This window comes from Trematomus bernacchii, unplaced genomic scaffold (genome assembly GCF_902827165.1).
Source record: "Trematomus bernacchii unplaced genomic scaffold, fTreBer1.1, whole genome shotgun sequence".
In the NCBI taxonomy this organism is placed as follows: Eukaryota; Metazoa; Chordata; class Actinopteri; order Perciformes; family Nototheniidae; genus Trematomus; species Trematomus bernacchii.
The window spans coordinates 1,592,612-1,604,696 of NW_022987801.1; the positions used below are offsets into that span (position 1 = coordinate 1,592,612).

The 12,085-nt window shown below is 38.3% G+C and overlaps 2 protein-coding genes across 5 annotated transcripts in view; both read right to left on the reverse strand.

The window, feature by feature from the left end:
* LOC117498040 overlaps window positions 1-2,527 on the reverse strand; it is an 84,582-nt gene extending 82,055 nt beyond the window's left edge. For 2 of the 4 annotated variants that reach the window (XM_034150085.1, XM_034150082.1), the window contains exon 1: window positions 1,349-2,527. The gene's annotated coding sequence lies outside the window, so the exon portion shown is untranslated. Of the gene's footprint in view, window positions 1-1,017 lie in introns of all 4 variants that reach the window. The other 2 variants (XM_034150083.1, XM_034150084.1) reach the window with 2 other exon arrangements.
* Window positions 2,004-8,192, reverse strand: LOC117498050 (leukotriene B4 receptor 1-like). Its single transcript, XM_034150108.1, has 5 exons — window positions 8,029-8,192; window positions 4,804-5,364; window positions 3,534-3,734; window positions 3,353-3,393; window positions 2,004-2,900 (listed from the first exon to the last, which is right to left on the reverse strand). The coding sequence occupies exons 2-5, from the start codon at window positions 5,353-5,355 to the stop codon at window positions 2,588-2,590; spliced, it is 1,107 nt and encodes a 368-aa protein (XP_034005999.1). The 5' UTR covers window positions 5,356-5,364; window positions 8,029-8,192; the 3' UTR covers window positions 2,004-2,587.
* Window positions 8,193-12,085: the final 3,893 nt, after the last annotated feature.

Consider the following 12,085-nt stretch of genomic DNA (forward strand, 5'->3'; position numbering starts at 1 on the left):
ATCTCCGTTTTTTACATAAAAATGCAATGATGGATTATCAGTAATCCTTTCAAAGTGACACAGACACATTGGATTAACCTATGGATTAACCTTCAGCGGCGTTTTTATCATTTTAATGCCATTGAACACGACTATTGATCAGAATAACAGCTAATTTGAGACGATTTCCCGTGAATGTTCTGTAATTCACGTGTTGTCACGAGTTCTGATCGCTCAGTGATGATACTTATACCTATAGAATCTGTGGAATCTCAGCTTTTTTTTTGCAGTTACGATAAGTAATAAGGGTATTTTTACCTTGAGTTCTGTGGTAAGTGTGTTAGCATTTTTTCGCTCAGGGTTCATTTAGACGCTTCTTGTGAGACTTGTGTTTTGTTTCGGTAAAAATGGTTCGTATTGTCAGTTAGCTGAGTTTCTTCCAGTTAAATGGGTATGACACATCATTAATAGGTTTTTAAATATTAAGAAGCCCTGAGACACAGTTTCGTGAAAAAACACCCCACTGCCCCCTGTACAGGGGGCTCTAGGGCTTAACAGGTTTTAACTGCCTTTTTCCAGATGGTAAGGATTGATACGATATCACTTTTTACACATCTTGATAACAAAGATGCTTGAAATGTTTCACCCAATAAGACTTTTGTGCGTTATGTTTGAATTTTGTGCATCAGACAAATGGAAAATGACTGAACATGAATACAAAAGAAATACTTTTACCTAATTTCTAGATTAATGTTTCACTTCCTGTATGTTGTCCCTACTTCTATTTCATTTGTATGCCATTTGCCAAATAAGACAGAGGGGAAAGCTTCAAATGTCTGATATATCTTTTAATTTCAAGTTTTTCTGATCAGTGTCAAAGGACACCATTTAAATGTAGACTAATATTTCCTTTGTTTCTCTTATACCTGGGAGACAGCTCCTTATAAGTAGAGGCACATGTTCCCAAATTGTCTCACAAATTATTCTGAGAGTGTTAGTGCAGTTTTAGACCAACAAATTACTAACAGGGCAACTTACTGTAAGTATGGAAAACTGTGAACTTTTGAACTTTATTCTAAACAACTCAAATCTATATTTAACTTCAAATCTTCTTGTCTCCGGACAGACAGCAACAGAGAGCTGCAGTCTTTGTGTTGGAAAACAAAATCAGAAACAGTCATGTTCATGAGTATTTTTAACTTAACATTTAGTTTTGTCTGACTGATTTAACATTTTATAAAAACATACAGGAAACTTATAAAAGAGATTTCAGTACAACATTTGTATTAGACGTGAAATGTTTCGGTCAGACTCCAAAATAAATATATTTTAGGTGTAATATATTAACAAGTAACATTTGCATACTGACCTTACTGCTGATCTCTTTTAAAGCCCACAACGGTAAGTCCACTTGAAAAATGTACAAATGTAAACCTATTTGAAACCTTTCCTGATCTGCTGTTAACTCCCAGGCTTTCTCCTTTGAAGAGTGTGGAGAGAAACAACTAAGTTAAAATATTGTTGTAGCGGTTGTTCCTCCTACTCATTGCTTTCTGCTTATATGATACAGGTAGTGTATGCATTCCAGCTTTATCGAAAACATGTTGACGATATACTGGAAAATTCCAGTATACTGTCAGGATCTTGTTGGTACATGAGTGTTGAAGCATATCTCTACCATCTGCATAATCTGCTCTTTCACCAGAAATCTTGGCAGATGTACAGCATATTCCTCGTACCACATAACCCCCGTTACATAACGAAGTTGAGATGTGTCACATTTGCATTACAAGATGATACCCATTTTCTATTTTTTGTATTTTTCTTTGTTCAGAGTGAGAATTAAAACATTTCAGTTGAGACTCACTATTGAGTGTTTAAGCGTCCCTCAGCGCATTGTTTTGACATTCATGCCAACAATTCACTGTTCTGATTAACCCTCATTAACCCTCACAGGTTTCAGGAGAACATCATCAAAAACTGAATTTACTCTCAACAGCAAAAATGTTGACATAAAACAGAGCTAAAACGACAATGCATTTATCAGTTGGCCGCAAACGCGTCTCCAAATAAATGTTTACAGTGCAAATGTCTAGATTGGTAACTGTTGACTCACATTAAATCAACTTTTACACAGATTATATGATTTAGCCAACAAATAGTTTTTGTCACTGTTTTCATTCATTTTGACATTTTGGTGTATGTACATATGAAACATAACATGATACAATTTGCAATTAAAAAATCAATTTGATGTTAAAAAAAAAAATGTACAGTAAACTCCACAGTTCTTCCATACGAAATGGTTCAAAACAGAGCAAGGCTCTGTATAATTCTGTATAATAAAAATATACAGATAATGTGGTTAAGGCTCAAACTCAAACACAACAATGTCACTTAGTGCATCAGGTTACAAAACTGTTCCAGGATCATTATGCCATTAAACATCTCTTTTTTAATGTGAATAAAGGAGAAGACTCCCTCTTGGATGGATCTTTCTTGAGGTGTCAGGAACTTTGCTGCACAATGAACCCTGACGAAGTTTTGCGAACGTAGGTAAAAAGGCTTGCGTCGTTTAATGTTGTGCTCCAGGGAAACAACACCAGCATCAAGCCTGCTCCTCTTGAGTCCTCTTACCATTTTTTACAGGTTTGGCATTAGAGCTAGAGTCTTGATCTTTTTCCTTAAGCATTACAGCATCTGCCTCTTTGTCTTTTTCGCGGCTGTTCTGGCTGTTCTGTCGGCTCTTTCTGGTGGCCGAGTCCAGCGCTGTGCCCTCAAATAAGCGAGCCATGAACGCAAGCCCTTCTCGTCGGATGTAGGACTTTCCTGCGAAGAAGTACAGGACTGGGTTGGCACAGCTGCTGATGAAGGCGATGGCAGAGGTGACCGCTCGGCTCTTGTGCCATATTAAATTCAGCCTGGAGGGTTGAGAAGGAGAGAGCCTTTTATTAAAGAAAAATAACTTTGTTTCTTTGAAATGTGCGGAAAAGTGTCACATACTATGCATCAGTGCTAAAAGTACTTAGATACTCTACTTAAGTAAAAGTACTAATACCACAGTCTAAACATACTTCATCACAAGTGTATTCCTAAATTCAAAATGTTACTTAAGTAAAGGTGCAGAAGAAGCTAAATGAACTCAAGTATCAAAAGTAGTACTAATTGTGCATAAAGACTATAAATAAAGTGTTTTATTAGTATTAGGATATACATATGACAGCTTAGTACATCACATGTTTGGATTACAATTTGTTTATTTCCTGGTATCTAAATATGTGATGCTTAGCTCTTAGCTTAGCAAATAGAGAACCAGGGAATAATATTAGCTATAATACATAAGATGCAGGCAAGTTGTTGTGTCATCACTTACGTCTCTTTCACTTGACCCTTTGGACACAACGCCCATGTTACCTGAAGACAACAAAAAATGGCTTTGTTAGTAGCAGTGAAAACTCTCTGGACACATGATGCATTTCAAAGAATCTCTTTAGACTCTATACATACAATGCTTGGAAGAATGTGTTACTCATTAAAGAGGATGTTTGACATACTTGAACCATATTGACGAGGTGGTAAGGCAACCAAAAGAGGCAGAATGTCAACACGATGGCAAGGATGAGCTTCTCGCTACGAATGCGACGGCGAAACTTGGTTTGTCGGAGCCGCCGCAAGATGCAGATGTAGCTGACTACAATGACCGTGTAGGGAATTAGAAACCCCAACACGAGCTCCAGCATGTACTGGAGGGCCACCTGTGCGTAGGATGAGAAGAAATAATGTAATACTCTAACATTACGTAAGATCACATGAAATGCAGCAAGAGGTAGGCGTTTCAAAAACCACAGATGCAAATGGGATGGACTTTGATACATTTTGACAAGTTCACATCTCTGTTAAAAGACATGAGATTAGCTGATTTAGGAAGTTTATAAGTACTCAAAGAGAAAGATCAGGGAAATTAGCAAGTCAGTTTTTTTGCTGCTGAATGCTTTTCTCTTTTGCAATGATTGGACAACAAATTCTCAGTATATTACATATGGCAGCTAAGTACATAACTTGTTGGATGACCACTTAATTAGTTATTTGGTTTCTTTTGGAAGAAAACACTAATAAAGAAATACCTTGTTTCCTACAAGTGTGATGCGTAGCTCTTAGCTCAGCTTAGCCTAGCATAGAGACTATAGAGCCAGGGGGAAATAGCGTTCCTGTTTCTGTCAAAAGTAAATAAAAATGTAATGAAAGAAACCCTCTAAAGCTAAATCATCAAATAATACTACCACTGATAATAGCCTGTTTGAGTCAGACACAGGCTAAATGTTTCCAGCTTCTTCCAGTCTTTATGCTAAGCTATGCTAATCATCCCTTGGTTCTTGCTTTATATGTGTCTGATTAGCAACTTTAGACGCAAGGATGGAGTTGGAGTTGAGCGAGGACATCAACAAAGTAAAATGTTGAGCATTGCCAATTTAAAAAACACATTTAAATAAAATAAAAAGCAAAAACTTTGTCAGTCAAAAGCTGCATTACAACTAATGCAATCCATCTCATCACTCACTTTTGCTTTCCACATAACCTTAATTAACTGCTAGCAATCAAAGCCGGCTCATAGGTGATTTGTCAATAAGGCTGTTCGTATAAACACAAACCAGAAGGCTTCCGATAGGCCCTTATTAAATGGTAATGACTGTTACTCAGTTGACTCATTTTCAAGTACTATGAAAACCTATAACTTGTATTCTTATTCAACTAAAAGATTTAGAGGATTACGCAGCCTTGGTAGAGAGATTGTTCTTATTATGGATAGTGGGAAAATTCACTCACATCTCTGTTGTCCTCATGAACTGGTTCGCACACGGAGGAGTTATTCTGAATCCTCACTTTTCTGAAGATCATTGCAGGAATAGATGCCAACATCACCAGCACCCACACCACGGCCAGCACCCATATTACAGTCTTCCGGCCGGTGATCAGAGTGACGTGTCGCGGCCACAGCACTGCCACCAGCCTGTAGATGCTCATTAGCATGATGAGCTGGATGGATGCGTACATGTTGACCAGACACAGGTAGAAGAGGAGTTTACACATCACACTCCCAAACACCCAAGTCTTCATAATTAGGTAGATGACGAAGAATGGAGTGAGGGCCATCAGAGAGCCGTCGGCGATAGCTAGGTTGAGGATGAGGAGGGTGGTGACGGAGTGCTTTCGGGCACGTGCCAGGACACTCCAGATTATGAAGAGGTTTCCAGGGAAGCCCAAGAGAAAGACTAGGCTCAGGATTAGGGCGCCCACCGTGGTGCCAGCGCCGGTATCCACGATGGGTGAGGAAGGTGTGGTGATGTTAAGGATGGGAGGAATGGTTATGTGGGCCATTTTTGTGACCTGCCAAAGAGAGAATCATGGTAAATGCTTTTAATGTTTAACATTTAGTACTTCATTTAAAGTGAAAATGAAGGATATATAACATTATTGGATAGAACCTTTTACTGAGTTAGGGTCTTTTAGCAAACACCTTCACAAAGCAAATGAAAGCAGTCATTAAATGTAAGACAATGTTTCTAGGGCCATTTCTTAAACAAGTGACTATAATATGAATGCATTTTGTACCGAAAAACAAGCAGAAGAAATGCCAAAGTGACTTTAATTAATTTCATTACTCAAATTAACGGACTTTTTAAGAGCCTCACCTCTGAACCCTTCCCGATGTTTAATAAGACGTCAGTTTGACAATACAGTGTATGAGTAGTTATTTCTGCAGGAAAGCGTAGGAGTCTAACAGGTTTTAACTGTGAATCTTAATTCCTGAACAACGAGACCAGACATGAGTAAAGAGCAACAGTCACTGTGTCGTATTGGAGTAATAATTCATGCATACATAACAATTAGAACAATTTAAACTGGAATAACATCCCATGAAAACAAGTCCCATGAAAACACGCACTTTTTTTGTATCCAAGGCCTAATATAACTTATTCTTTTGATGAGCTTCGTTTTTGTTGTTAAAGACTAATAAAAACACATCAATGACTTGCACTGTTGCAATGGATGAAATGTTACCTGTTACCTAGATCCTTTAGAGATAATCCCATAAACACGTCCTGCTACTCTATTAACAGACTACAACAGAAAACATACATTCACCCACAGCAGAAAATAGCCCCTAACGAATGAACATTTCGCTCCTATTTGACTCCAATTTCTTGGACATATAACGCCCTGCTGTTTAAGGAAAGTAATTAGCAACATTTAGAAGTCCAAGTTTGTACAGGGAGATGTTTTAAAAAGATAAAACTTTATTGGAATGACGTTTAGGCTTGGGGACAGGCGCAACAGTCTAACAGGACTAACTGGATGTCACTGTAGTTGTTGTTTTATAGAAATTGTTTATAATAATAAAATACATTCAACCGCCTTATTAAGAGACTTATATTCTTGCAGCACTTTATAATATATGTATTTTTTATGGAAGCCAATTTGCATAGTGCAGAAATGTGAGTTAGCTCTCAGCAGTAAATACCAAGAGATATTCAAACAGTTCATACAACAGACGTTCTGTATTGATCATGTAGGCTGCTGCCGTGCAACAATTTGTACTTTAGCTGTTTCATGTTACTGGAACACATTTTCAAAAGTGACATGTCATCACTTGTTCAACATATTTTGACTATTATTTTAGGAGCACACCCTTTAGGCGCAAACTCAAACTATGCAGTGCGTGTATAATCAACTAATCACACCCTCATCTGCAAAGCAAACCTTTCAATATTTTTTATATATTTAATGTTGAAAACCAGACATTTGTTTAGTTTTAGAGACATTTACTTTAAAAAACTGCTCCTTTAGCCTACATTTATATCATATGTAAGAGGGCAGGACCTTGAGAACTGTCGCCTTGCTGTAAAAGTTGTGTTTATTTATGAAAATTTTAAAACAAATGTATTAATTATTTTTAACAATTTGGCCCTTAGATATGTTTGGGGTTTTATTTGTCTGTTCGGTTGGTATTCAAATGAAAAACAGTCTATTTTAAGTAAGATTCATGTACATTCATTAATTGACCACATTTAAAAAGAGTGCGAAATAAAATGCGATAAGATTAATTCACTAATAAATTGTTAAAAAAAATCAAAGCAATATCGCATTCATGATAATAATTGTTGTAGCTAGAGACTATATATAGCTTTTTTAAACTGAGACATAGAAACATATTGACATTGTCAACAGTGAATAATTCAAGATTATTTTTCTGTAATGTATAGCTGTAATGCTGATGATGTGACAGAGTTCAATTGAAATGTTCTTCTCTACCGCATTAAAGAAATATTGTTTAATAGAAGAATTTCCCCCAACTTTCAAAGGATAAGAGAGACAAAGATGAAACCACATGGCAGTGTTTACAGAAAGCCAGTCAAACCACATTGACAGTGGCATCAAAGCACCAGTAGTGAAACTGCGTAATATTGTGCAATAGCCCTAAAAATGACACACTACACCATCAAGCTGGTGACACTGTCATACTGAATCATCTCGGCCTTTGGTTTTCTTACAATACAAACAATAAAAGTTTGCTTCTTCCCCAATTCTTTACTTTTTATTGTCATTCGTACAAACAGAGCTCCCCTTAGTGACCACATCACAGACTATAAAACCTGACTGACTCAAAAGGTGTGTTTGTGTGCATTGTGTGACTCACGCAAATACCTACTTAAACGCACCTGTTCTGCCTACAAAGAAACAAAATTGTACAACACTACGTACAGGTTTAGTTACACAAATTGCCATGTTGTTCCAATTTGAAGAAATCTCAGCTGTCAGGCGAAACTGGCAATAATGGCAAAGACTATGAAAAACCCCTTTTATAACTTCAAAAATATACAGCAATTTAAAGCAAAACAGAATGCGAGTAAACGTTAAGAAAACGTTCTAGTTTCTCCGCCAACATTTGCAGTGACACAGTTGATTGCCGTGATTTGTTGGCAGTTGTAACCACACTGTCGTTGGTGACAGAAATCAAAACATGAATGAGCAGGAAATTGAAACACTCACCTCAAGTTATCCACAGTAATTGCCAGGTGAAGAAAGAAGACACCGAGCTCCAAAAGAAGTCTGAATCCTATGTTAATGTAAATGTTTTCTCCCTTTTCTTTTTACCCTTTCCTCCCCGCGTTTTCCCCCCACCCACTCTCTTACTCTGTCTTTCTCTCTCTGTGATTGATTTGTCATGCTTGCTGTAACATGTAGTGCTGTGTTAGGGGAAGGTGTGTCCCCATTACCTGGCCTGCCTCTGCCCAGGCAGTCTGTCAACATCCTCACATCGACAGAGGAATTTCATCCGTGTGTGTCGAGTTAAAGGGTTAGTCTTCTTCTCCCTAATGGTATCTAGCCATGCAGAGCACCGCTTTGAGCACACACAAACTAGAATTGCACCCATATTGTGTCAAAGTGGTAGCAAAACAACCCTACAAAAGTATGTGGAAACCCAGAGCTATTGCATGCATTTACCAGTATTGTACTATTTTTGATACTTTTACTTGTAAATATATGTTACTTTAAACTCTACTGCTTTTTACTCATAAACTAATGACATGTTATCCAGTTGATGTCGACCAGAATTCTTTTTTGTGGATAGAAATGACCTGCACATGGTCTCTTGATCCTCCTTAGCATCGGTCTGTTCTCCTTAGCAACCGGTCTGTTAACCTCTGAAATGTCCAAATTGACCAATCAGAATTGAGTATTAAATTAAGCGGTGTAATAATTAAATATGATAAGATAAGATAAATCGTGATAGATCTCGTAGGGAAAAGCAGGTTTTGAAAAGCAACAGCTTAAATATTGAAAGGACAAACAAGGCTGTATATAACATCAGCAATACATTTAGTTCAAGCTGTTATACAGGTGCATCTCAATAAATTAGAATATCGTGGAAAAGTAAATTTATTTCATTAATTCCATTCAAAAAGTTAAACTCATATATTATATGGATTCATTACACACAAAGTGAAATATTTCAAGCCTTTATTGGTTTTAATCTTGATGATTACGGTTTATAGCTAATGAAAACCCCAAAATCAGTATCTCAAAATATTTGAATATTGTGAAAAAGTTCAATATTGTAGACTCACGGTGTCACACTCTAATCAGCTAATGAACTCAAACCACCTGCGAAGGTTTCCTGAGCCTTTAAATGGTCTCTCAATCTGGTTCAGTAGGCTTCACAATCATGGAGAAGACTGCTGACTTGACAGTTGTCCAGAAGACAGTCATTGACACTATCCACAAGGAGGGTAAGCCTCAAAAGGTCATTGCTAAAGAAACTGGCTGTTCACAGAGTGCTGTATCCAAACATATTCATAGAAAGTTGAGTGGAAGGAAAAAAGGTGGTAGGAAAAGGTGCACAAGCAACAGGGATAACCGCAGCCTTGAGAGGATTGTCAAGCAAAGGCCATTACAAAATGTGGGGGTGCTTCACAAGGAGTGGACTGAGTGCATCAAGAGCCACCACACACAGACGTATCCAGGACATGGGCCACAACTGTCGCATTCCTCGTGTCAAGCCACTCCTGAACCAGAGACAACGTCAGAAGCGTCTTACCTGGGCTAAGGAGAAAAATAAACGGTCTATTGCTCGATGGTCCAAAGTCCTCTTTTCAGATGAAAGTACATTTTGGTTACTAAGAGCCAAATTAAAATGACATTGAGTGCTCATTTATTGGGTAATAATACTGACTGTATTGATTTTAAAAAACATAGCCAGAGGATACTTGTTATTCCTGTTCAAATTATCCTCAGTATTTCACCATTTCTACATTTCAAACCTTCACATTTTCCTCAGCTTGGTTCAGCTTCTGCATCTCCCTCTCTTTCAGCTGGACGCTCTCCTTGACCGCCGTTTGACTTTAAACCAGTTAATTATAGAAGGAAGAAAGAAAGAATGATTATTAACTGCGAGACTGGAAGGGTTGGCGCCAAATTACAACAATTAAAACTACATTTTGACATGTCGGGTCGAGCTAAACAGGAGTGTGAAGATGGAAAGACTTATTAGTCATACAGGATGTAGGCTCTTGTTTTACCTCGATCTCAGCCTTCTTTTCTGAAACTGAAATGGTTTTGCAACAATCAAATCAAACAGAATTACCTCCACAACTATAACCACGATCAGTACTACTGTTTTTGCAAATTTGCAGACAATGCCCCAAAACGTATACTGTATATGTTTTTTGACTAGTTGTTACGAATCTCTCTGCAAGTTTGCATTTCACAAACAAGAACTTCTCAATAGGATTGGGAGATAAATGGTAACACTAAAACAGGGAGAGAGGACTGTTACAGGGGTTTCATGTTGTATTTGTTTACAGGAAAAGGTATGGGAAAGCATTTATGTAGCCATTGTAGTATTAGTTAAGTAGAAGGATTAGTTCTCCCCTCACCTCCGCCAGCATGTTCCTCCACAGAGCAGGCCTCAGGGTGAAGGTCTTGAGAGTAGGGCTCAGGGTGACGGTCTTGGGAGTAGGTCTCAGGGTGAAGGTCTTGAGAGAAGGCTTCAGGGTGAAGGTCTTGAGAGAAGGCATCAGGGTGAAGGTCTAGAGAGAAGGCCTCAGGGTGAAGGTCTTAAAAGAAGGCCTCAGGGTGAAGGTCTTGAGAGCAGGCCTCAGGGTGAAGGTCTTGAGAGTAGGCCTCAGGGTGAAGGTCTTGAGAGAAGGCATCAGTGTGAAGGTCTTGAGAGCAGGACTCTGGGTGAAGTACTTGAGAGCAGGCCTCAGGGTGAAGGTCTTGAGAGAAGGCATCAGGGTGAAGGTCTTGAAAGAAGGCCTCAGGGTAAAGGTCTTGAAAGAAGGCCTCAGGGTGAAGGTCTTGAGAGTAGGCCTCAGGGTGAAGGTCATGAGAGCAGGCCTCAAGGTGAAGGTCTTGAAAGAAGGCATCAGGGTGAAGGTCTTGAGATCAGGCCTCAGGGTGAAGGTCCTGAGAGCAGGCCTCAAGGTGAAGGTCTTGAAAGAAGGCCTCAGGGTGAAGGTCTTGAGAGCAGGCCTCAGGGTGAAGGTCTTGAGAGCAGGCCTCAGGGTGAAGGTCTCCCTGCACTGCAGGAAGCTGGACTATCCCTTCTCCTTTTCACAGTCCCAGAAACCTTCCAGGCATACTGAGCGGCAGAACTGATTACAGTCCACTTCAACTCCACATTGCTTCTCTTGCTGATGTTGTGGTTTTCTGGCCATTTAACTGACTGCCAGTTTCATACAAAGAGAGGAGCATTTTATTTATATTGAAATACTTAAAAACTCCCTGCTTTAACCAGAAGGTTGGATAGTGAAGTGTAAGGATCAAGGGTCAATGTCCTCCAACTTGTATTGACCTTGTCGACCTCACCTGAGTGCTCCTGTATTAAAGGAGCACTCTCTTGCTTTAGAGAGCCCCCTGTTGATCAAAGCTTGTATGTGCATGGTTCAATAGTCAGGCCTACAGCCACATTGTAACACACAGAGCTATAATTGGGATGTTTAACCTAAGTAAAAGTAATAATAATATTTTACGGTGTAGAAAATACGTTAATAAAAAATCATTTAGTGAAAGTCCCTCATGCAAGATTTAACATAAACGTACAAAAGTATTAGCATCCAAATGTAATTGAGGTACAAACAGTAGAACTACTACTCTCTCCACACAAGCTTATTTCAAAATAACTTGTCATATATATATTATTGAATTATCATAATTCTTCCATATTGATTGATCCTCTTATCTTTTATGTTGGTGCTGTCGGAAGAGTTTTAGTTTTTTTTATATACTGCCAAGCAGCTTTTGAATTTCACCAACTATTGCTAGTTATAGTTTTTTTTTTTATTTGAATTGTTTTAAAGTTAACATAGAATTGTAGTAGGATATATGTCTCTTGAAGGTAGAGTAGCATAAAACAAAGCAGCAAAATATGGAATTTATGGAAGCACAGTACTTGAAATTAATGTACTTTCACCATAACTAGGCAAACAAAATGGACACATGAGAAAGGTTGTGTGTAAACACTGCTTTTATTGTTGAAGGACAGATTTATAACAGAAAATAGTTGCATCATGATATAGAAACACATGTCATTGTCGAAAAAGAA

Coding starts and splice junctions, on each gene's coding strand:
- LOC117498050 (XM_034150108.1), bottom strand. CDS start 5,355: ATGGCCCACATAACCATTCCTCCCATCCTTAACATCACCACACCTTCC. Junction 3,735..4,803: donor TTCATGAGGACAACAGAGAT/GTGAGTGAATTT, acceptor TCCTACGCACAG/GTGGCCCTCCAGTACATGCT. Junction 2,901..3,352: donor AAGGGTCAAGTGAAAGAGAC/GTAAGTGATGAC, acceptor TCAACCCTCCAG/GCTGAATTTAATATGGCACA.